At 35.5% G+C, this 27,548-nt stretch overlaps 1 protein-coding gene across 1 annotated transcript in view; it reads left to right on the top strand.

The window, feature by feature from the left end:
* LOC140142728 (CUGBP Elav-like family member 3-A) overlaps positions 1 to 22,101 on the top strand; it is a 250,638-nt gene extending 228,537 nt beyond the window's left edge. The window contains exons 12-16 of the mRNA XM_072164723.1: positions 5,465 to 5,548; positions 6,062 to 6,205; positions 9,612 to 9,680; positions 15,182 to 15,335; positions 17,189 to 22,101. Of these exons, the coding sequence (XP_072020824.1) occupies positions 5,465 to 5,548; positions 6,062 to 6,205; positions 9,612 to 9,680; positions 15,182 to 15,309 (425 nt within the window). The 3' untranslated portion in view covers positions 15,310 to 15,335; positions 17,189 to 22,101. The remainder of the gene's footprint in view (positions 1 to 5,464; positions 5,549 to 6,061; positions 6,206 to 9,611; positions 9,681 to 15,181; positions 15,336 to 17,188) is intronic.
* The last annotated feature ends 5,447 nt before the right edge of the window (positions 22,102 to 27,548 follow it).

The raw sequence follows: 27,548 nt of genomic DNA, 5'->3' as shown, positions 1-27,548 counted from the left end.
TTTTCATCCCAATTTGTAAATATTTGTCCCATTTTCAGTCATTTTAATGATACTTTACTCTTTGCCATCCACATTTTATCTCTAAAAATTCTGTGGGTGTGAAATTTACCACCCCGTCCCTCAAGCTACACCACTGTTCATTACTCAAAAACATAGTTGAAATGTAACTTTTTCTTATAACAAGCTATAAACATTCATACCCAGCATTCATACAGTAAAAGTGATACACTAACTTGCACCTTGTGTATGTCAAATACTCTTATCTGTTCTGTTTGTTGTCCTTGTCTGTCGATTTATTTATTCACTTCTGTTTTTACCCTGTTTTACCATATTCCTGTTTGCACATTTGTTTGTTTTTATGAATCATCAGTATGACAAGTGTCAGCAGTAGAAATTAATTTTATAGTTGTCAAAAACATCAGCAATAAATATTGGAGATATATCTGTTGGTTTGTTCAATAAGCTTCCTCTTCGACCAAGGATAACTTTCAAATTTGTCTATATTACAAGATGTATACAAGTTTAAACTGACTTTCAGCACAAAAATTCAACTAACCTTGAATTTTCAATGTGTGACGCAAATCTTCATCAGAAGTCCTATGATGTTGTGATGGACTTGCCCGTTTGTTGACCATTGGCGACTTTTGGGGTCGAAAGATGTATACAGTAACAATTAAAATGGCAAGAATTGAACTATCCTTATGACAAGTTCTACACTTCTAAAAAAGTCCAGATTAAATTTAATCCGGTTTATATCCAAAGTCCAATGTAGATTAATTTACTCCAGAATTCTACTCAAATCGGATTCATTTTAGATGAAATGTCATTTTCTAAGCCCCTATCGCAATGTCAATCGTGCATGTTCAAGATTTCGACATCGGGTACATTGACAAGAGATATTGATCCAATCGCCTGATGGCGTGTGAATGAACTGCAACTTTTTGGGAAATGTTCTTTCATTTAATAACATTTATAACATTGGTAGTTCTAAAAATTAAATTTGTCAATCTAGGCGTATGCAAGACATCAAGATCAAACAATATGCAAAACATTTTTGGACAAAGTGCAAAGTTCACCCAATTGAAATGCTGAGCAACTTCCAGGCTCGTTTATCTTTCACGCATATTACCCACAATGCACCCCTGTCTCATGCACAATTGGCATTGAATAATGGTTAATAAGATCAAGTTTGAGTAAGATTCCAGATTAATATGATCCGAATCGGGTATGAAAGCATGGTCTGAATCTAGATCAATTGGAGCCAAGCTTTTGGTAGTGTAGCCTTACATCTTATCTACAATCAACAAGTTATAAAGTGGAGAATGCATATATACCTGTACTCTTACCTGCCTCATTTGCATGTTGCCCATGGTAGTGAAAATGGTGCACTTCTGATTTCATGTACTATATGAAGCTGACAATTTTTTTGTCATAGGGCATGCTTGTCCGAGGGCGATGTGAAGCATGACTTGTAATGCACATGCTTTTCTTTAAATGCGAAATGTTTTCTGTTTTTCAATATTAAACAAAGTAGAAAAATTGCTGCAAGTACATTATTTTGATGCACATGATTGACGCTCCAAAATGGTGAATTAAAATATTTTGCAAAATGCAAACAGAAATCTGCAAGTTGTTTGACAAGAACAGAAAGACAATATATTAGGCATTACTGCATGCACTGTAAAAAATGTTTAGGAATGTCAAAAACACCTAAACATTTTGTGCAGTCAATTTGCAAACATGTTTAATACCTCAAATGTCAAATTCCTAAGCATCACATGTTTTTAGAGTTTGGATTAAAAATCCAAACTCTGAATATTTTAATGTTAAGCATTTTAACATGTTTACAAATTGACACAAAATGTGTTAGCATTTGTTTATTTTGCAGTGCTACTGGACTCTTCATGCATTTGCTACGATGCTGTTAAAAACGCATTCTGTATATATCGCATATGCTTACCAAATTATGGGTGTGCAAAATATTTGAAACAGATGAAAAAATAGCAGTATCTTAATTTGGTTTCTTCATTGTATATACATCCTGTTGACGTATGATGGACATTTAATGAACACGACACAATCCTTGACTAAGGAAAGCTTATTGTGGGTCATTCCATTTGACATCCATACACCCCCTATGGAAGACATGACTTAAACCTCCCACACAGGGGTGTAGATTTTAACTTGGGCTACCTGAATGGGTGATTCCATTTGGAATCTGCACCCCCTGTATCGGAGGTTAAGGTCATTCAAACTGGAATGTAGGGGGTGTATGGATTCAAACTGGAATAGCCCAGTTGATGGAACTGACAATTATCTGCAGCAGACGACAAATTTAAAAAAAAATTAAAAATTCGAAAAATTCGAAAATTTCAGAATTTTAAATTTTATGACTATATTTGGAATCGGACGAAAAAGGCATTAAAATGAGTAAAAACAAGCCTAGTATTAGTTCAGCGGTTCTTAAGATAGCTCTTGATATTTTGACAATCTTGCAGTGCCAAAGAGTTTCTTTTAAGGGAAATGTGCATGCTGATAGCGTAAGGCATGGCAAATCAGGTAAAATTTGTACTCCCTGCACACATAAATAGATGCACTTTGCTTTTGTTTTTGCTGATAATGGACATACGGATATGTGCTTGGATATCTTTGTCTTCCCAGTTTCTGTTAATTTGTCTTTGTTTTGACTATCTTGTCATTGTGTTCTCTTTGTTATGAAACTATTGTTGAATTCCTTTTGTCAAAAAATGTCCTCATTTGTCAAAATGTATCCTTTGGTCAAATAACATCTCCAATTGTGTGAGTTTTTGTCACATATTGTATATTCCATTTCATTATGCAGTAAACTTTCTTTTCTGTCTTGTGTGCACAAAATGATCTCCATCCACTCAGCAAATAACTTCATATCATGCAGCCAGCTATGTGGTTTATTCTCGTCTTGATTGGCTGGAAACCTGATGAGTTTTTGCCTGTAAATAATTCATTCCTTAGATGGGAGTGTGGCTCTTGGCCGACTTTGTGCAATGAATGACTCCATGCGAATGACTCTGTGAATGATTCTGTGCAAAGACTTAAAGTGCGAATGACTCAAAGTGGATGACTCTGTGTATACATATGACTCAATGTGAATATATATGACTCTATATAATTTAATGACCAACTTGGATTATAAATGATTTAACTTGGATTACTGGTAGTCAATTTCAGTAGCTTGGAATCCGAGTGAATCACTCTGTGTATATGACTCTATTTGATTGACTAACTTGGATTATAAATAATATAACTTGGATTACCGGTCCCACTATTGTAGTAGCTTAGACTGAAAGTGAGCGACTCAATTTGAATGACTCCATTTAAATGACTCTATTATGTATGAATTTATGCAATGACTCACAAGTGAATGACTCACAAGTGAATGACTCACAAGTGAATGACTCACAAGTGAATGACTCACAAGTGAATGGCTCTATGTATATGACTTTATATGTGAATGACTAACTTGGATTGTAAATGATTTAATTTGGATTTGTCAAATTCAGTTGCTCTGACTCAAAATGAGTGACTCAATTTGATTGACTCTATATTAGAATGATTCTATGCAATGACTCCAAGTGAACGACTCTATGAATATGATTATATGAATATAACTATTGGATTATAAATGATTTTAACTTAAATTATATATAATCAATGTAAGTATAGCTCTGACTCAAAGTGAGTAACTCCTATGTGCATGAATTAACTAACCGTTTGAATGACTAATGTGAATTATTCAGTTTGAGTGACTCAATTTGAAACTCAAGTTGAATGAGTACTAGAATGACTCGGATTATAAATGACTCAACTGGAATTATTAAACCTAGATACAAGCAAATTCCTTTCAAAGATTAAATGATATGGACCCAATACTGAATCAATATGACTGACTCGTTGCATGTTCATGAAATTGCATTTTAGCCTACTTAGTGATGCCATGGACTAACATTTTGTACTCAACTTTTGACTCATGACTAAGATGCCTTAATAACCCACGACTTAAGGAAACCCAATGAGTTGCTTTTGGAATCACTTTTTGAATCTGTGTGCATGATGAGTGCCTCTGTTTGAAAGTTGTTGAATTTTGAAGTATCGGATTAGGGTTGTATTTGTAGACTACTTTGAAATGGATCGTCATAGACAAAGATGAAGGCTGCTAGTTCTATTTTGTCTTCCTGAATGAGTGATCACTTTTAAAAGGTTCCCTTGACAGTAAATTAGTGCATGGAACTTGTTATGGGGTGAACTGGTTTGCACTGCTGGTATGGTTTGAATTGGTAGATGAAGTCTTTGGTAGATTTAGATGAGGCTTCCTACTCCCTTATAAATATATATATATATGAACTTAACAGCCGTAAAATCTGTAAATATAAAATAAGTAGTTTTAGATCTAGTTATCATTGTCATTTCTACATACTGCCGAATCAGGTATCGATTAGAAAGTGTACATGGTTAAAACAAAAACCATACAAAACCAATAGTAGTATCTTCCTTTTGGAACACAACAGCCTGCCTTTGCTTTCCAATCTCACTTTGCCTTGCATAGTAAATGGGTGTAACTGAAGTTTGGTATTTGTTACAGAATGCTACTTCCTTTTATGTGGGTTTGTGATAGATGAGCTACAATAGGACAAACCCTGTTTTGCATCATATGGAACATTCAAAAAGAACTTTTTTTGAATTATTTCTGTTCTTTTTTAAATGATAAATGTTAGGGATGAAATCAAAACTCGACCGGCTGTCAACCGCCGGTTCCGGGCGGTTACGTCCGGTTGCTATTGTTTAAACAATGAAAACTGGATGGAACTGCCTGGAACTGGCGGTTGACCACCGGTTAAGTTTTGGATTTCATCCCTTACATCCATTTGACACTGTTGACAGATTTTTATATGGCAAGAATGTTCAAGAAAGTGACTGAAAGATGCAATCATTTTGAAAATTAAGGTTCGTTTGTGAGATGCAAGCAGTATGTAGCGATCACAATGATAAGAAATCACAATAGCCTGTATAAATGTACATGCTCATACGCACACATCTTTAATGTTGAAACTCTTTTGATTGAATTTAGTGTGGTACTTGCAACCCCACCATTTTATACATAGCAACACAGTGTTTCTAGTTTGATGTTGTTGCATTTTCATGAATCATTTTATGGCAAGTTTGATTGTGTTTGCTAAAATGAATAAATATTTGAATAAAAAACACCAAATTTCAGTGTTCAATAATGAAAAAAGAATAAAAAAAATACAAAAAACAACAACTTTGCATGCATTCTAAAAACTTGTGAAAAAAAATTCTTTATGAAGAAACGAGAAAATGGATAGTGTGTATTATAGATGTTGGAATGAACTGCATTATGTACTTGACTCTGAGTCCGTATTTGGTTTACTTGGATTCCATGTTACTTTGTTTATTTTCTTTTTAACAGCCACATATCCCAATGCATATGGTCAGTTGTCTCAGGCTTTTACCACACAGCAACCAGCTGTCATGCCTACACCCCAGAGAGAAGGTAAGCTACAGACTTATGACATGTGTTAGGAGGAGGGCGGGGGACAGAGGGGGATTTAGGGGGGCACCCCCTAATTTTTTGCAGATCAGTGTCTGACTTTGTGTTGGCACCGAGTCACCCTGGCAGCGGCTCAGCACCCACAAAGGCATATGGTGTCCCCCTATTGAAAATTCCTGGATCTGCCCCTGGGGGAGTTATACCCGGTAGGACTCCGGTGTAGAAGAGAAGTGTTTTGTAGCTTTGGAAGGACTGATTTATTGTTAATTGATTTAGGCTTTAACCACACAGCAATCACATAAACCAGTTTACAGTCCTTCAAAACCAGATTAATATCCTGCCATTACACTGTGTTGATTGTATAAGAAGAGTAAAACCAGTTTAGTTCTCATGATTAGAGACTGTGTATGTGACATAAACCAGTTTATAGTCTTTTAAAACCAGATTAATATCCTACCATTACACTGTGTTGATTGTATAAGAAGAGTAAAACCAGTTTAGTTCTCACGATTACAGGACCTGAGGGGTGCAACCTGTTCATTTACCATCTGCCTCAAGAGTTTGGTGACGGCGAGCTCATGCAGATGTTCATGCCGTTTGGAAACGTCATCAGCTCCAAGGTGTTTGTGGACAGAGCCACCAACCAGAGCAAATGTTTTGGTAAGCAAAACAAGTGGTGTAAATCACATGATCGTATTTAATATGTTGAGATGCACAACATCACATACAACATCAGCATGCATGGTGTACACATTTCATACACTTTAAGGGGTACTACACCCTGGCAAATTTTGTGCCTATTTTTGCATTTTTCTCAAAACTTATAGCGCATTGGTGACAATTAAGATATGTATATTATAGGGGCAAGGAATACAACCACTGCACTGACAATTCAGCAACTCAAGGCAAGTAGTTATTGATTTATTGATCAAATATTGGTTTTCCCTCATTTTTGACTGTAACTCCACAACTGATGTCTGTGCTGAAATAAAATTTCCAGTGCAGTAGTTGTGGTCCTTGCCCTCTATAATATACATATCTTACTTGTCACCAATGCAGTATAATTTTGGTGAAAAATGCAAAAATAGGTACAGAATTGGGCAGGGGTGTAGTACCCCCTTAAATGAATGATTACATTTGGTCATGGAAGTAGTGCTGGTTGCAGGAAGTACTTTATAAGTTTACATGATATGTTTGGGGTCATGTTGACATGAACATGACAGTTGGCCATTCAATTTATTGATACATGTACTCATACCCACACACCACATCTTAACAGAATGGGTGACTGCAGATCTGTCGGATAATGCTTTTTCAATGGGAAATGAACTTTGCTGCTTGGATGATGTCACGATGAGGTTGGCATTTATTCCGTATTGAAAAGCATGCTCCGATGGATCTGCACTCACCAGGCCTCTAAATACCTGCAAGTGAGGACCTGCAACATTTTACTAACTGAAGACCTTGCACACCTGAAGTTAAGCTCCAAACCATGGACCCACTTGACCTTATACTTAGAGGTTAATAACTGCGCATCGGTTATTTGGAGGGCATTGTGAAAAATCTAAACATTTTGCCTTTGGAACCGAGGAATATCCCGAGGGCGCAGCCCCGAGGATATTCCGAGGTCCAAAGCAAAATGTTGGATTTTTCACAATGCCCTATATATAACCGATGCAAAGTTATTAACCTCATTCATAACCGTCACTTTGATCTTTTAACTTTACAAAATAACACAAAATTTTCCTCAAAAGTTTGTAAAAATAAAACAATTTTACATCTTCCCTTTCCCAAAATCGATCAGGCTAAAACAAAGCGACCAATAACAAAAGTGCGTATCAGAATCTGTGCAAATATGGTAGCGCGCAATCCAAATACGGCAGCCAGCGCAGCGCGCAGTTCGTTGGACGCTGTCGGGCGCACACAGAAGTCAATTAATGCGACATTGGAACAATTACGCATTTTGCGGTCAATTGTGAGATATTAATGACCTCGATTTGCGTTAGCGTTTTCACAAATAATAAAATATGATTGGATCGCACGCATCGCGTTTATTAATGAGGTTATGAATATCCAACCAAGACCTGACCCTACTCTGGCAAATGAGATATGGGCTATATGCAAGTTACATTGTTTTGCTATACACTGGTAGGAATGGGACACTGTGGACATCCTCAGTTGCAGAGTGTCCTCAGTATCATTGTGTATGCAGGTTTATGTCCTCATTTGCAGGTTTTATAAATGCACACATACGCACACTCCACATAAACAGAAATACCATACACATGCATATCAAGTATGTGCAAGCATATAGTTAAACATGTATAAATAGTTGAAATACAAACAAATTTATGCCAAGTGTTTCTAAAATAAAAATTGACTCTATTCTAGAAATGTTCACCTAATGTACCCTTTTACCTGACCCCAACTAAAACAAATGTGTAACTGTACCATTCTTCTACCGACCACACCCAGTTTGTAATTGTTTGTCCATTTTATGCATCAGGCAATATACATTTGAAAACTTGTACATAATCTCTCAAATCATTGTTGGCCTGATTGCATAAAGATATCTGATACATTGCAAGTGTCCAGACCCCTACCAGGCTACCAAGCTCTTCTTTAATTCAGATCCAGTAAATTTGTGTGTAAGATTAAAAAGTGCATAATTCTACGGGAATGATTTCACTATGAGTGAAGGAGTACAAAGTTAAATTCAAGGTTAGCTAGGTTCTATCATTTTCCATATAGATATGTTTGATAATATTTAGTCTTTGAATCTTGATTGCTTTTAATCTAAAGCCCCTTACATTATAAATGAGCTTTCCTCAGGAATAGGTTAAAAGCATATAAACACATTTGAATTTATTACCGCCTTCCTTACGTGATAATACATTTAGGATCTACGCATTTTAAAATTGCAATAACAAGATGAAACCCAGTTTTGTCCTGCAAATTTTGATGCCTCGTTTGTCTCAGTAGACCAAAATTGGTTGCCATGGTGACCCTTTGAATGGAAAAGATGCAGATTCAAAAGTTACACCTAAACTTATAATTGAAGACCTGAGCGCAAGAAGACTGTAAGTCCACTTGGCCCCTCAACATGTATACACTAAAGTTTCGTATAGTTTCGTATAGTTTCGTAATGTTTTATACATGTTCACATTGTTCAGGGTGCAAAACAAATCTTTCACAACCTTTCATGATGTTTTCACCCTGGAACATGTATTAAACATTATAAAACCCTAAGAAACTATACGTAACTTTTGTGTATACACGTTGAGGAGCCAAGTGGACTTACGGTCTTCTTGCGCTCAGGTCTTCAATTTTACTTGTACTGCGTGTCATCCTTGACCAGTCATGTAGAGAATATAATGGAACACTGACTTGAGGAGCTTTTTAGTGCAACTTTTGATTCTGCATCTTTTTCATTCAAATGAGTCACCATGGCTACAAAATTTAGCTATCAAGACAAATGAGGTATCAATATTGGCTCAACTAAAATGGGTTTCATTTTGCTATTTCAGTTTTAAAATTTGATGCATAGATTTTGAGTTCTTGTCTCGTAATAAAGGGGGCAATTACTTATTGTGATGTGTTTATATATAAATTGTACACCAAAGTATCTTTACTCATGGAATAGAGCCCATAATTTAAAAACCAACAGAACAAAATATGCAGAATAAAATATTGCATCTATTAAAAATACAAATGTACCTAATTACGAAATGATTACGGCAAGGATTACCTAATTATTGTTTAATTTTAAATTATGGACTCTTTCCAAAGTATAAAGATACATTTTGTGCATATTTTATCTAAAAAATCTCTCATGACTGGATTATAATCATCATTTGAATACAAAAGTATAATTTCGTAACATATTTTAATTAACAATTTCTTTTGCTGCAAAAATGAAAAAAAAATGTTGATCAAAATATTACATTGAAATTCTGCACATGTGTAACAATATACTATAAATGTAACTTTTTGGACGTATCTTTCTAACATTATCCTGATAACTGAACCTGAATTCCTTATGTATGTGTGCATGTTGGCAAAACAGATGTGGACCCCAACTGCAACATCCTAACTCAGGGTATGGATGAACTCACAATAAGCCGATCTTATTCTGGTGCGTTGGCCACTAGATGGCGCTAGTCTGCCTACTGCTGTAATCACCCCGTCAGTCAGTCAGTCAGTGCGTTGGCTACTGTGTTTTGATGTTATTTTGGATGGATGGATGGTTGGGTTGGTCATGGCGGGACCCTGCATGTTATGTCTCTTTGTTATCGTTTCACCCTTATTGCTGTGACTATTTGGCCATAGAAATATATCATTTGGGGATTTTTTTTCCAAAATTTGAAATTGAAACATGCTCGTATGGTATATCGATCCCGGGGGCACTCAATTTTTTTTTGGGTAGGGGTGTGCCACCGCCAGTTTCGAACTTGAGGTCTAAGGAACTGATCGGCAGGTCAAAAAGGGGTGTCTAGGGAACTGATCGGCCGGTCAAAAAGGGGGGTCTTGGGAACTCTTTGACCGGCCAAAAGGAGGGTCTTGGGAACTGCCGCCGCCAAAATCTGAAAAATCTCGGCAACTAAACCATGCAGGCCAAACCAGGGTTCAATTTTGTTGCGTTTTTGCCACAGATTTTTGAAGGAATCGATTTCACTTTGAATTGTGCATTAAATTATTAAATCAGGAAAACCATTAATGCAAAATAGGTCTGTTTGGCCTATTACGATGAAAATCTCAGCAAAGCAAAACAGCATTGAATCAAATTACTAGACCCTGCAGACCTACAATCTATGCTATTAGCCTACTGATAATTATAGCAGCAGCTAGCAGCACTACATAAAAAGCCCTCCATAAAAACAAACCCACAAAAATATATTTTTCAGTGCCGAAAAGTAAAACATTGACTACATTGAACTGCATGAGATGATTGAGTGAAGTGTGCAGAATTTGACACCATTCCACTAGACCAGTAGATCGTAAATTACCTTTTAATTCACTGTTATGGCCAGCTGCAAGGATGAGCACACAATTATTTGAGGTACTTTTCCTCATATTTGGCAATTTTATTCCCAAAAGAGATCTCAAAATCATTTATTTCTAGCAAAATGTTCATCAGCTGAAGGCATCGGCATCGCGGCAGGCACTCGACCAGAGGATGATTTAAGCACTTCCCAGAAGTCTTGCGGTTAGCACAGCTGTGTGAGTGAACATAAACACCACTGCCCGCCCACTGCATACACACGTGCATGGTTAAATTTGAATTTGGACAGATATATTTACAATAAAAACACCTTCTAAAGGTTGGTCGATTTCACATTTTATGTTATCTACAGAAGGTGTGAATTATCCTTCATGTATACATCACTTTAGAACTAAAATCGACCAAGCAATGACGACTCACGGGCAATTCTAAAACAACATCTTTTGCACAGAGTTCAATGGAATTTGAAAAGTAAATAGGCAGTTGAAACTCTAGTGATAACACTTTTACGGTGCATGATGGGGCTTCCTTAAATCATCCTCTGGCACTCGACAGTGCAGTGCTGTTTAACAACAAACCAGTGTTGCCACTACTAAAGGAGCCCAAAATCCCGGCCAAAGTTCACCTTACTCCTAATACAATGTGTTTCAATGGGGAAGAAATTTATGGAAAATTCCTTTGAAGTTTTTGAGCTCATAAAAGTAGCTTTTGGGCTTGAAATAGTAGGACAGAAAACACGCCTGTCAAGATGCCAATGAGAGCGGAAATCGATGATCTGAGGGTCTATGGCACGGCTAGAAAATTTTCGGGGCTTCAGAGCGGGCAATCAATGAATTCAGAGGGTCTAAGGAACGGCTAGCGGCTCTGAAAAAGGGGGTCGTCGCCGCGGCACATACACGTATAGCTGGGAAATGTGAGTGCCCCCCCCGGGATATCGATAGTCTGCAGTTTTAATAATCAATAACAGAGTTAGATTAAGCTGTACGTTGATTATCTGATAATTGATAATCTTCACGGCTAGATTCTCATTCAATTGATGTTTTATCTCGTTGGTATGTCATGAACTTGAATCATCACACAGTAAAATGTTCTTGTGTCGTAATCATTTCTGCTGATGTGTGCACTTACGAAAAGACAAATCAGAGCAACTTAAACAGTGGTCACCACTCTAACCACAATCCTTTCCCTAATCCCTTAATCCTAATCCCTTAATCCTAATCATTGCCCTAAAACCTAACCCTAATGGGCTATCAGTTGAAATCCATACACCCCTATGGAAGACATGACCTTAATATTCTGCACAGGGAGTGTAAATTTCAAATGGTTTCCTGAATGGGTGACTCCATTTGAAATTCACACTCCCTGTGTGGACGATTAAAGTGATGTGTTCCATAGGGGGTGTATGGATTTCAACTAGAATAGGCTAATCTCTTGAGTTGGTGGCCAAACAAATTCTTGCCAAAATCAAACGGTGGAACAGTTGTAGAAAATGTTGAACTGTTTCTGCAAGGCACAATAATTGGGATGTGTAAGGTCACATGCATGGATGTAATGCATGAAGTTACTTTATTGAAATTTTTTTGAAACCTATTGTTCTTGTCCAAACTGTCAAATCTTAATTACTCAAGACCCTAATTACTCAATATTGGTATTTGGGATGGGGATGGTGGGTGTGAGGAGGATCATTTTTTACATCAAAAATGACAATGTTTTTGTTGTCACATCAGGACATAAGGGTTCTATATTATAAGTAAACATTAAAATTTTGATAGTGAGAAGAGGCAAAATAGTCACAGCCATTTCCCGGTTTATTTTTTGTTATTATTTCTTTAGCAACATGTAGAGATCAATTTCTATCTGTCACTCAGTCAACATAATAGAGCATGCAGCAACTATATAATGCAACAGAGAACCCGATTGAAGCCGATAATCGACCCTCAATAGAGCCAACCATTTTGGTAGGGTTGTTATATCATTGTTGTGGCAATTTCAAAACCAAGTGGTCAGTCAATTTGGTGTGGTGTGTAATTATTGAAAGCCCGTTTATTCTGTCAAATGATTTTTCTGGATGTTGTTGTGATCAATGGTCATAGTTTTTTAATTTTTCTTTCAAACAAGGCACCAATATTTTCTTGTATTTTTTTTGCTGTGTGTTACATTTGTGTGTTGGTTAACGTACGACTGTTATACTGTCATTATCTTTCTTGATATGGTGTTAAATATGTACAGCCAATTTAAGTGTTCTTTCTTTTTTTTGAAATATCAAAGCTTTTTTTGGTATCCCTGTACCAAATTATTCAATTTGTTTTTCAAATTTTGCCTTGCGATGTTTCATAGATGGCTTTGGCTCAGTCCGTCAGTAAAAGTGGATATTATACGATTTTGTACAGTTCTCCTTGGTTCACATGTGATAAATTGAACTGTTCTGTCTGCTCTATATAGTTGTTCTTAATCAATGTATTGATCTCTGTAGGTTGCATATTTATTCATTTATTTATTTATTTATATCCTTTTTACCCTCCCCGATTTGAAAAATAACATATCTCAGGGGTCATGACCTCTTGATGACCCCTTCCTGACATAATGGATTTATGATAGCAATTTGTTAAGCAGATCATCTTACAACTTGCACAATTACAGCATACGTGAAAGTTTAGGGTGACATGCTGTGGAATGCTGGGTGACAAGCTGTGGGTACTTCATCATAAGCCTCACTTTGAAGTTGAAATTAAAGTGAAAGTGAGGCTTGTGGTTTATGGTACAAAGAGCCTGTCACACTTTATTGCATAATACCCTAAGCATCCTTGTATTTCTGGTTGTGTTATTTATGTAAGAATGGGTCTGTGTATGCCAGAGTATTCTCACATTCTGAGCACAAATCTACAGGGCTTTTTTTTTGACAATCTTATTGTAGATGTGTGGGATAGGTAGTATAGTGATAAGGTAGCAACAAAGTTTGGAACTCTATCTGCAGGAGGCCTTCAGTTGGCATGCAAGAGATTTGTCAACTTGTTTGTATGCTGTTTGAGCTATGAAGGATAAAAACACACTGTGACAGTCCCGGGACCTGCAGTGTAGTGTATCAAAATTAATCTCCAACTCCTGTCTGGTATATAGCTGTACGAGTATATGTAATATGTTAGGGGCTAACATTCTGCAGCTACAGGTAGGGAGTTTTGGATAGGGTATGGTGTCACTCCTGCAATTTTGCAAGGGGAATTTCATATTATAAATGGATATGGTAATATTATTTTCTTACAAATGTGCTGTTACATTTTATTCTTGGTCTCTGAAATGGTTGTCCATTTTAATCGGGGTCTTCAATCAGGTATACAGTATACCTGTATCATAAAATATAAGACGGACCCCATGAGGATGAAGTTCAAAGTTTGAAGTGCAAAGTTCAAATTCTTGTTCAAGGAATGTATGCAAAGTTCAAGTATATATTCTCATGTTTAAGAGACTTGGCTATTAAAGCCCAAGGCTTTGTAATGATTGGTTTAGCATGATCAGGATTGGTAATATTAGTAGTATACATTACAGTATAATTCAGCCCTGCTAGCTAGCAAGAATAGGATTGGGGCTAACTAGAAAGTGACTTTCAACTATTTTGAGGTGTTTTTTTGTCAAGACAAAAGCAAAAACTTATATTGTGTTTTTCTGTTCCTGATGAATCTCTTTCAGTCATGTTAGAAGTGATTTTAACTAAATCATTGATTTGGTTTGAAACTCGCAGGTTGGTTTACCTCAAAAACCCAACTATAATACTGCCCCCTGGCCCCTTCTCACCCATAAATTAGTTACAACCCCCTAGTCTTGTCTTGTTTCAAGTTGAAAGTAATGCAATGGTGGTTTTTGCAGAGGCAGATTCGAATCAGTGCATTTATGCGGTTGAATCGCCCTTCTATGCTTGTGTATATGCCCCGTGGGATTTAAGGATTGGTGCATAAGATTCAAATCTACCACTGCGAAATCCAAGATGGTGTTACTCTCAATTTGAGATGAGACAGAATATTATTATTTCTGTAAAATAATGGACAATCTTTGAAAAACTAATCAATTCTTCGGTTTTGTATATTATGGAGATTGAAGACAATATATGCCATTAAGGGTACTAAACCCCTACTTGATAAATTTGTGTCTATTTTTGCATTTTCTCAAAAATAATAACACACTGGTAGCAAAAGTTATATATATTTTTGGGGAAAGGAATCCAATTACTACACTGAAATTTCAGTGGCTCAAGACAAGCGGTTCAGTATATATGATAGGAAATGAGGTACATCCTAGCGGTACCTTATTCCACTTGCCTTGGGTCACTGGAATTCCAGTGTAGTAATTGGATTCCTTGCCCCTATAACATACATAACTTTTGTTACCACTGTGTTATTAGTTTTTGAGAAAAATGAAAAAAATAGACACAAATTTATCGAGGGGTGTAGTACCCCCTTAAGGTTGCATGATTAATATAATGGATTTGTACTCTGAATTGAGCATATTCTGGCCAAAATAAATGGGGGGGCTGCCCATCTGCCCATCGGTTAGTATCCTATATTGTGCTTTACCACAATTACCGTACTTGTATGAGTGAATCAATAGTTGACTGGTTTCATTGCTTGTGTTTGATTTCCTAGGCTTTGTGAGCTTTGATAACCCCCAGAGTGCCCAGGCCGCCATCCAGGCCATGAACGGATTCCAGATTGGGATGAAACGACTCAAGGTACAACTCAAGCGCCCCAAGGATGCCAGCAAGCCGTACTAAGATGTGGTACAGCTACATATTTATCTGTGAGTACACCACATTATAAGAGACAAGGTTCAAAGAATATCGACTAAAAATTGCCCCATGTGTAACAGTGTGGTAAATCTGACATATTGGTTTGTCACTCATGGAGTAAATGAATAAATGAACGGACGAATGAATGAATGAGGGCAAATAGTGTACCTCTGGCATTGATCGGGTTAAGCCCGAAATGGAATGTACACGCAAAATGCGAGCAGCAGAACACTTTAATCAAAGTTGATAACAAAATAATGCGGAGGTACTATTTTGTCCTCCATGAGCGACACACAAACATGGTGTGGAGTCGGCACTCTTTGGTTCTATTTCATTGGTCACATCGAACTATTCCAGTTGAAACTCATACACCCCCGATTGAAGACATGGTCTTAATCTCCCACACAAGGAGTGTGAATATCAAATGGGGTTATTTCTGGCTCCATGTGAAACCTACACCTACTCTGTCTTCCTTTGAGGGTGTATGAATTTCAACTGCAATAGCCTATTGCATAGACAGACAAATAAATATAAATAATGTTTTCAAATGGGTCACCCTTAAGGGCTGGGGTATGAACGTTTGGACAGTATTTATTTTGGGACATTAGAGCACATCAGACATATCGAATTGCATTCTGAATACGAAGAATATCATTCTGATATCAAATAATTTTGGTTTTTTGAAATTCGCAATTTAATACACATTTTATGTCACATCATTAAAAATGGATATTTTTGATATTTAACAGTACTCGAAGAAAATTATATAAATCTAATGATATATTCTTAAAGTGTATGTAGCAGGGAGGAAAAGCCGACGATCAATTGAAAATTTTGACCTTTCAGTATTGAAGATATGGATTTTTTCCCCATGTCCCACAAAAAATACTGTCGAAACGCAATAAACGCTCATTTTAGATCCCTTAAACAACAATGAAAAATGCCCAAATTTGATCAGGAATAGTTCTTAAGTTTCTGAGATAGTCAGGAGTAACATAACCTGTATGAGTCTGATACTTTACAGATGTCAGAGATATAGTGAAATAGATTGGCCATTGTATACTACATAATGGCTTGAAATTATAAGTTCTCCCCCTAAGACTGGTAAAATAACTTGAAAAGTTGTTCATGAAATTAAACAATTATAACAATTATTGGTAGCCTACCGTAAAACCCCGTCTACAAGCATATAGTGTGCTTCTGATGAAAGCTACATTAATCCAGTCGCCATTATGGAGTTTGAGCAAATAAATTACGGATCCAAGCATATACAAACAAGTATTATTTTAAGACCGATCTATTGTATTGGTATATTAACGCTTGCTTCGAATTAATTAAGCTTTTATAAAAAACACTACATGTATATATGCTTGTAGATGGGGTTTTACGGTATTGTGTTTCACACATCTGGTCCAATTTTCAATGTCACATCTTGTTGCATTCAAAATTACAGTGGCTCGTTATCTAACGAAAGATGCAGTTTTGAAAGCTGCACTTTGGTTCATTCAACTCTCACGAAGCATGCATAGGTAAGACCTACGACATTGTTTAAAAGTTGAATGGACTAAAGTGCAACTTTCACAACTGCATCTTGTTACTCAAGTCGCTGCAACCGAACCGGATATTGTAAATTTGACCAGTTTTCATAATTTGTTAATTTTTTAGAACTTGTGAACCCCTTTATCAGACTAAACCCCTTTATCAGACTGCTGTTGTTTCTGACAAAAAAGTGAAAAAAAAAGTTTTTCTGAAAAGTTTCCCCTTTGATAATTAGAAATAGGCTATGTCCTAATTAATGTTAACATTAGGGGCCACTTTTGTCCACCTGTAATGATATATTTCTCTTTTTTGCTTCACTTTACAGATTGAATGTTGACATAATCAGGAAGGAGCACCTCTGTATATTACTGTGTGAGACATTTTGTTTTTCAACTCACAAAAACACACTACTTGACCTCTGTGGAGCAAGGTCAACAAACGAGGGTGCACTTCCATATTGTATTATAGGTATCAAGAGAAGAAAAAAAAACTTTGTCGATGCCGACAGTCCACGTGACGGAAGTTATACCAAAGGACATAGGAACAAACAAACCAAAGGTCGTTCGTTTTGTTGTTGGTGACTTCACTGTGATGTATAATTGAGTGGAATTTAACGTGGATTGAGTTTTTTCCAAGTGTATAAAGAAAACTTCTTTTTTTTCTTCATCGTATCTTCATAAGGAACTGCTTATTTGAAAGAAAAAAGTATGCATTTGGATGCATATTGATGCTTTTTTGTATCTTGTATGAAAGGAGTAACAGTATTCAATACATGAATGATCATTGTTTTCTTTTCTTTTTTCTAACAATGTCCCATTATTTCTGATCTAGATAAATATTTTGTAATTATTAAGACTTTTAAGTGACTTTAAAACAATTCAAATATACGGAAGGATTGATTCCCAGGCAGGAAATATATACCGCCGTACTTTGCGGGTACATGTTTCAACATTGGTGTTTGTTCTTCATCAGAAAAAAACTTTTTATTTTCAACTTTTTGTTTGGAGTTGCTCGTTGACTGTTCAGTGTTGATTATATTACTATACTAATGTAACATAAAGATAATTTATTCTCTATACTAGTCTATTACGCATATGTGTGGATGTTTGTTCAACGAAAAAAATATTACAAAGCAAAAGTTTTAGTGTACGTATGACTGGGACCAACACTAATCAAGATCATCACATCTTTCTCATTGTGGTGAAATTGATATGTATGTTTGTTTTTCTGTTTGTTTGTTTGATTTGATTTTATGTTTTTTGCTCTGGGACACCTTAGTCATGTCAAATAATTCTGAGAACGTCAATTGTTGTTTCACATGTCATTTCTGGTGATAGCTTGCACAAACTCACTGCAAAAATATTTTATTGTCAATTCTTACATTTGAGCGATATTGTAGTTTGTGTGCACACTTTAAAGTAGTCACATTTTCTTGTCGAAGTCAGTTTGTTGACAATAAAGATTGTGGAGTCTAAATCATGGACTTAATAAATGTGTGCTATAAATTGTTTAGATTATCTGTGCTCAAATTGTGTGCAGCTGATGAAATTATAGTGCAACAACTCAAAAACAGGATGAAAGCAGAATTGAACGTAATTTGATGTGCAAGGCTTTTTCTATCAACTCAAAATGATTATTTCTTAGAAGACATCCACTGCACAACTTGGTACTAACTATATATACATTACATCTCATTCATTTGTGACAGTAAAATGTTTTTCCTTTAAATAATTATGTGAAACCAACAAAGATGTCTTTAAAAATACCATAGTTTGGTCAATTTAGAAATGCAATGATAATTGCCCTGTGGTCGTGATTTTAGTATTAGTTTGCTATCTAAAGTTATCAGTGAAAAGAAGTACTCACATTACCAATGCAAATACCACAATGTGTAATTATATTTATTGCAAGAAATTAATTTACATCATGATGTTATATTGGTAGATTTAGCCCTTATCAATTACCAGTGTGCTATGATAAAAAACACAATTGTTTTAAATTTGCCCCACTTGAAGTGGTTGAAATATACTTTGATTGTTTGGAAAAAGGCAAATGTTATTTGTATTTGAAATAGATTTTCTGGTTTTTGTGCAAAATTGTCCTCTTTTTTTAACCGACTTTAATAGTATGATCTTCTGGTTGTGTCAAATTGTAATCCTATTAACTATGCCCTTTTGATGATGCTGAAAAAGTTGATAAGCCAAAGTTGAAATTGTATTGCTGAATTATAAACAAGTCATTAACAGACCAAATATGTATTAGTTGAATTTGACAATTCCGTATGTGCAAGTACAATAACTATATATTTTTGATTTATTTTGACAAATTTAAGTTGCCAGTTGGATGGATAATAGGTGTTGCTGTATTGACAAAATGAAACACATGCAGTGTATTGTCCTATATTTACTTTTGTGCATAGAATCACAGTTTCAAAGTCAAAATGTTTGTGCTCCTGGCTGGGCGTAAATGTTATAACAAAGTTGCATATATTGTGTTATGTTAATGACAGAGACTTTGTATTAAACAGAATAACAAAATCATACATTTAAAATATGTTTTGTAACCGATTATTACAAACTAATTACAAATCAATTTTGCATATTGCTCTATAATGTTGAATAAAAGTAACATAAATTATCCAACTTTGTTGCAGATGATTTGGGCTATTTCCAGTTGTAATCCATATACACCTCCTGTGGAAGACATGACCTTAATCTCCCACACAGGGGGTGTAGATTTCAAATGGAGTAAACCCCATTTGAAATTTATTCTCCCTGCGTGGAAGATTAAGGTCATGTCTTCCATAGGGGTGTCAACTGGAATAGGCCATTGAGAACTTTCAAGTACCATAGTTAAATATTAGCTGGGATTATAAACATGCTTTATCTGATAAGGTGTCGACAAGGGCAGGTCCAGGATTTGAAAATTTGTCAAATTACTGGGAGGGGGGTAGAGGCTAACATTTGCTGGGTGGAAAGGGTTGACACACCCTTCACACACCTGGAATCCACCTTTGGCCAGCCTAATCTATCTCTAGAAATACTATATGGAAAGTTTTTAGAAAAACAAAATATTAATCTTGCACTACTTGTGTGCTATTTATAGTGGTGTGTTTGAAATATGGCCTTTTTTTGTCTTGTATTCAACTATGAGTGTAAAAGTACAGCATTGGTTCAATTCAATATATGTTCACTGCCAGTTCATTTTATTTATTTATTTTCCCCTAAGTTTTCTGTTCATCTTTTATTTTCGTATGAATATAACATGAACAAAACAGTTCATTGAAATGATGCAGACTACCAGTATTATTCTCATCCTCAAAGGCACAGTTGATTGACCTTGGTATATTTCTGTACTGTACTGATCTGACATAGTGTATTCTGGATATGATGTAACATTGTCTTCAGGGACTTGTGTGTTGATTTTTGTATTGGAATATTGAAGGGTGATGAACTTTGTCATTGAGTATGAGGTTAGTTTGTATTATGGGGGTGTTGCAATAGGAATTACAATCTGCTCCATGTGTGTACATTGTTAGTAGTCAGTTTGTGTTCATTTTTGTTGTTTTCTTTTTAAGTTTTGTGTTGGATTTCAGTAATTGTATGTTTGTGATACAAATATATATACAAGGTGCAATATATGGGGGAAAGAGCAGGTTGTCATGGAAATGGAACAACAGTGGGTTGCCAGTTCCAATTTATGTAAGATTACACTGATTAATTGATTTGTCTTAACAAAATGTGACCAAAAAATGTTGGTTTTAAGGGAACAGATAATACCAGATTTATTAATTACAAGTTTGATCAAAAATTGATCTTAATATTCATATTATGTGGGTTTGGTATACGCAACCTGTGCATTCCTTTTCAGCGGTTGAGGACAACAAAAGTAGGCAAAAGGCCTATGTTACATTGCATTCCAGTTGTACAAAGCGTTTTCATACACAGTCTAAGAGGACCAAGTTGCATGTATGTGACAATTATGTTTTGTAAGAGTGGCCAATCTAGACCATTGTTATTCAATGTGGCAACAGTGTAGATCCTCTTGCTGTGCTATTCTGTATAGTAAACAAAACACTGAAAAAAGTGAGTGGGCACAAAGTTTAAGAAAAAAATGTGTGTCTCAAATTGTTGCCCAATTTGTGGCAGTTCAACTCAAAATTGGGATTTATATCTATTTATTACTTACCTTTATTTATACATAAAAGTTTCCTATTTATAAAAAGAAGACATAGGCAAATGTTATGTAATAACTTATTTATTATGGACCTATTTATTCAAGATATTAACTTATTGCAGTAGGTAAGAAATGTACTTACTCATGTAATTAGATGAAAGAAATGTGTTTTAAGTTATTTCACCTATTGAATATTTATTATGTATACTGTCCAATCAACTCTTGGAAAAGTACTCTAACTTATTTGCATATATGTTATGAAAAAATGCCCTGTTTAATTTGATTAATTGATGAAACTCATTTGATGGTGTTTCTAGAATATAATTTGCTAGATTGGAAATGGATTTGTCGTCAAGTGTTTCTAGCTTATAATTTGCAAGGTTTCTTTGCAAAAAAATGAACTCAATTCTGACAGTGTTTCTAGTATATAATTTGCAGGACAAGCCATTTCTTGTTAATTTATTGTGAAACAGGCAGTCAATGTAACGTTGTGAAAAACTAATACAGTTTGCTGCATTAGGATAGATTATTTTTAAAAAACAGTTTATCAATGGTGTAAACACCGCACAATGCCTGTAATCCATTTACAATGAACAATTTGTACATTTGTTTTCTCAACATGTTCACATGATCCATTTTTTATACTTGGAATTTCCCTGAGTGTTTTTGTCTATGGTAAAAATTACCAAAATTGGTAATTGCCACAACTTTATATAGGGTCATTCCAGGTTAAAAATATGTCTATAGTGAGTAGATGGACAATTATACTGCACATATATAATGTCAGACACTTTGATTTGTCATCAGAAATTGGCTTCTCATATATTATAGAGGAGGTTTCCAAATTTGGAAGACAGAAAAATTCTGCTTGTTAATATTATTAAGAATATGTACCTCATTAGGGCTAATAAAACGAATACTAAGTCATTAAAGACAGGAGCATATGTACAGTAAACTAGCGAGGCCAAAGTACTTAGATTTAGCGTAGTTTTAGGAGATAGAAATAGGCCGGTAGATCAGCGAACCAATAGGGTTATGTAGCAGCTTCAAGCGTAGTTCAACTTGGTAATAAACCAAGTTAATAGGCTGTAGAGAACAAAAGCGTAGAGAATTTAATAAAAAGCACTTGTATTATATTTGAAGAAATAAGAAAAATCTGACTACCAGACAATCACTTGATAATAAATTTGTAGAGTAGATGATGCCACTGCAAATTTATCATGTAATATCAGTGAAAATCACAAGATCAAGATTTGGGGTCTTATCGTGTCGCGGGTTTTACAAATAAAGAAAGAAAAATATTTATATTTTAACCCAGAATGGATCTTGGTGATTTTTTTTTTATAAATACTGATTTTGTAAGGTAAACTGGTTTGCTGAATTTGGTAAACCAGGTTACCACACATGTAAACCAGATTATTTAATCAGGGGAATCAACAAATCTGGTTTATGATAATCTTTTAAAAACAGACAAACTATGATATTATCTTATTGAAATAGAGTAAGATGGTATTATATACATATATATATATATACATTTATATATAATAACACAATAGTATGTAGTTCACACAAAAAGAAACCTGTAGAAGCAGCATAAAACAATATAAAAATGATTTACATAGCTGTAATCTTTATCCATAGTAGCACTACTTTTTTGTAGTTAGATATAATCATCATCACTTCCAATAGGTTTTATGAAGTGTAAAATCAAGGTATGCTTTTACAGGCCATTCTGGTAATAAAATAATGTTATTTCATGCACTCTGTGAGCTGGTTACACGTCGGTGGCCCTATTTGAATATACCGTTTTTTACCACGAATTGGATGACAGATTAAAAAAAAGTAAAAAATTTATTTTTTAACATCGAATTAAATGGAGATATGATGATTTAAAAAAGAGCTTTTAAATCTCACTATAATCCAATTTTTGGGTTTTTCTGTTTTTGGTGGTTGTAGCTTTAATCTATTTATTAACGATTTAATGGTAAAAATGGTTACTAAATGGTCATTGAATTTTGTGCCCGTGTTTTTTCTTAGTGATTTTGGTGATGTAATTTGGTGAATTCAGTGAGTGGTTGGTGGTGGTTAATTCTATTTTTTTTCCAATTTTTTTTTGTAACTGTTGCAGATATCGTAACGTGATCACTGTTGTCGTTATAAGCCTTTCTCTCAGTCATTCTGTGTATCACCCGAGCCTAGTAGTTTTTTTAGGAATGCCAAAAGGCTGCACCTACAAAATAGATGCCGTGCAGAATTTTCTTTTGATGCTTATCAAAAATCGCAAATGTGCATGTCGATTTTATAACTAAATAGTATGCTAATCTTGAAACTTGCTTTACTAAGGTGTCGAAAAGACCCATGCTAAGGAGTAATGATTTAATTATAATGATAAAATATTAAAAGGCAGCTATTATGTTGGCAGCTTTTTTGCATTCCAGTCAATATACAGAGGCTTGTTTTTATCTTGTTATGCTGAAGAGAATTTTAATCACCTCATGATGTTTATCAAACACAGAGAAATAGTTCACACTAAAATACTCCTCAGCAATGGTGTAGTAGATTTTTTGAACTCTTTAAGGCAATAGGCCACTTCAGACTATAGGCTGATATACAATCTCATCCTCAAGACAAATGTTGCACTGTATCTAAGAAACATACCCGGCATTCTGGGTATCATTCTCATACCCAGAGGTGATGTTTTCTGTGTTGAAGTGTATTCAGGATGTCTTCCTTGACTATGAGATTGTCTCCATCAGCCTATAGGTTTTTTGCTATGTATCCATAATTTACCTTGCTATGTGATATGATGCAAAATACTAACATTCCTGGCATTTGGGTGCTATAACAACTCATTTTTGGTTGGAATATGCCACCCAAATGTTGGATCAAAATCCGCCCAATTTTGGATAGCAGCTGTGCAGATTGTGTTTTCTATCAATGGTAACATCATTGTTATATGGAATGTACGGCCCATGCACCCAATTTGGGCTGGTTTTCTGTGGTGAAACAGGTGGCTTTCTTTCTCTCAATGTCCAACAGGTGTTTTTGTATACAATTGTGACATTCCAGACATTTCTTTCCAAACAAAAAATATGAATAACTTTAAAAAAAAATCTAGTGGGAACATCTTGTGTGTCATTCACAGTAATATATGTGAAGTAAAATTTAGTGGGAAGTCTTTAACTTTTTGTCCTGTGCATATGGTCGGTAAAAATTATAAATATTATATGAAGCATACCAGAGCCTTATTTTGTTTATAAGACCACTTTTCATTTGTACAGACTTAAAATAATCTGATTGTAATCAGATGTATGAGAGAAAGAGTTTTGATACTATATACTTTTTTAACGTCGGGGACCCCGACTGGATTAACCTCAGCTCACAGCGTGCATACTTGTATTATATAACTTACATATTATGAAAAAAACAAACAAAAAACATGATCACTTTACTACAAGACATATTTCAGGTTCTTTTGAACCTAAAAAGAAAATGTAGTTGTTAGATTTTAAGAAATGCATACTTAAGAAAAAAGATGAAAAAAATTATATGAGGGTATATAAATATCTCGTAGTCATACAAAAGAATGATGTAAAATATCTGTAATTTGACTGGAGATATATCACACATTATACTACAATGAGTAGAGAGCTAAAGAAGATGTGTACAGGGAGAACTGCATGAAGATGCTTAAAGATGATTTAAGAAGAAAATCAAAAAAGAATAAAAGCACTAAAAGCACATAGCACAATGATCCTCAAATACTTGGTCTCTTCTGTGTCTTTATTTATATGGTTGTCAGCTTGTATATCACAACTCCACTGCCAGTGAAGTTTGCAAAAATACATTTCCCAGGAATTGGTCCAAGAATATTATGCTCCATCCACTCAGAACACTAGTGAATCGATAGCTATTGTTTACAAGGCTCACTCAGTCATTTAATGAGGCAATACAAAAGATCAAATTTGGTGTTGAAATGAGCAAAATTTTGAGTGACACCTTTTCACTATAAAATAAATTTTCTCTGCCAAATAAAAAATAATTTTTATTTTTTTCAGTAAGTGTCAGGAAAAAACTATGTTTGGCACCATATAAACTGGTGTTAAACTTGGGTATGAAATGTAAGCTTCTAGTGTAAGATTTTTGATTTTCACAGGCTTGTTGCCCCATGAACTTTTATTGGCTCAACGTTTTTGATTTTCAAAGCAACATAATTCGCTAATGAAAGATATTTCCCAACTTTCTAAAGCAAATCATATAGGGCTGTATCATATATCATAGTTCAGCCAGAATGTCGGTTTTGATTGCATTAATTCCGACTACCAATTTTGTCAAAATGAACTTGCGAATGTACCCATGGACGGATGATTTTGCAAGCTACAATAGAAATATCCATTATTTTTGCTGATTATAAAATTATTAGAAATGAAGTGCTGAGTTGGACATTTTGGCAGTCGCAAATATTCTGACAAAACTATAATATATAGACCCACATGATGTGCCTTACAGAGGTGGGAAAAATCTTTCTTTAGCGAACGATAGATGAGGTGACTTCTGACGTCAATGCCTGGCAGTATGCGCACGCATCATCACAATTTACATTGTTTTTAATCCGCAAATAGATTCATCAGGATTGTCCATTGAAATTTATTTACATTGTTCTAAAACAAATCCAGTAAAATAGGTGATGTTAACATACCTCAATGACGTTTCGTGCAGTATCACAGCACTTTCTCAAATTGAATGACCAGCTTTGACCTTAGACGCCTGTTGCTTCCTGTTGGTAGCTGACGAGGTGGCGCTGTTAGAAGTTGATCATAGATGTGCGGAAGGAAGTAGTTTCCACAATCCCTAAGCTTTCCATAGATGACATCATGGAAGTTCTCGAGTTTGCATTCACTACCACTTACTTTTCCTTCCGGGGCCAAATATATCAACAACGGTTTGGCACAGCTATGGGTTCGCCGGTCAGCCCGACAGAAGCGAACTTGTACATGGAGTGGCTTGAACAAGAAGCGCTCGTCACAGCCCCCCTTGACATAAAACCTAGGCTTTGGAAACGTTACGTGGATGACGTGTTGGAAATTGTGAACAAAGGATCCGCAGATCCTCTCACAGAGCATCTAAATCAAATAGACAAAACCGGCAGTATAAAGTTCACCTATGAAACGGAAGAAAACAAGCAAATTCCTTTTTTGGATACACTAACAGTCAAAAAACCCAACAGTTCAATCAAGCTCTTAGTTTACAGAAAAGCGACACATACAGATCAATATCTGCATTTCCAATCGCACCACCCCCTACAACACAAACTCAGTGTAATCCGGACACTTATGGACAGGAAAGATAAAGTTGTCACCGAGGAGAAAGATAGAGAGTTGGAGGAAATGAGAATAAAGGAAGCGCTTTCTCGCTGTGGATACCCGGAGTGGGCATTTAAATCTGTTCAAAAACCGAGCAAGCCCGTTATTAAAGATCAGTCGCAAACAAAAAGCTGCGGCTTTGTGTGTCTCCCGTACAAACAGGGTCTTTCAGAAAAGACAAAGAGAATCTTTAAGAAGCACGGTTACCAAGCAAATTTCAAGCCACACAAAACACTCCGAAACCATCTAAACACCTCAAAAGAAATAAGTCCCCCTCTGAACATGTCGTCATAACATCGTAAAGTTTTGTTTTGTACCAACAAAACTAACTTTGAAATAATTATATGACTGTTTACTAAGTGCTGTGTGAAAATGAGAGATTTCCATGACTTCAGGGCTGAATGAGCCTAAATTGAAGACAAAAGTGCCCTTTCCAAAAGTCACAAAGTAGGCCTATGCTTGTTAACTGCACTGCATATTGGGACAAGGAATGGAACTGACCATCTTACAACTCACTATGCTGAACTCTGCACCAAGGGGATTTGCATGGCTGAATGATCAAGAATCGATACACATTACAGTACATTTTGTAAATGTTCACTTGGTGAGGATTTTAAACTGCACTCAAACACATGGGGTTTTCCATTAGTAACAAGCCATGAATCAACTTTTGTGACAAGCATAGGCCTACTTTGTGACTTTTGAAAAGGGCAGTTTTTGCCTTCAATTTAGGCTCATTCAGCCCTGAAGTCACAGAAATCTCTCATTTTCACACAGCACTTAGTAAACAGTCATATAATTATTTCAAAGTTAGTTTTGTTGGTACAAAATGAAACCTTACGATGTTATGACGACATGTTCAGAGGGGGACTTATTTCTTTTGAGGTGTTTAGTTCACCCCAAAGACAAACGGGACGTCAAAACTACAGCTGATTGTGTTTATGAAATCCCATGCTTAGGTTGCCCAAAATCTTACAGCGGGGAAACTTCAAGACTCTTTGGTACAAGAATGAAAGAGCCCAAATCTGAATCAGACGCAGCTTTGGAAAAACCCTACACCAGGGCACAAAGAAAAACTTCGGTTGAAAGCGCTCCTAGAAAATCCGCTCTCACGGACCATGTCGCTGAAGACAATCATGTGAT

The sequence above is a fragment of the Amphiura filiformis genome, chromosome 20 (assembly GCF_039555335.1).
Source record: "Amphiura filiformis chromosome 20, Afil_fr2py, whole genome shotgun sequence".
In the NCBI taxonomy this organism is placed as follows: domain Eukaryota; kingdom Metazoa; phylum Echinodermata; class Ophiuroidea; order Amphilepidida; family Amphiuridae; genus Amphiura; species Amphiura filiformis.
The sequence above is the reverse complement of the archived record's forward strand: the minus strand, read 5'-3'. Positions and strand labels throughout refer to the sequence as shown.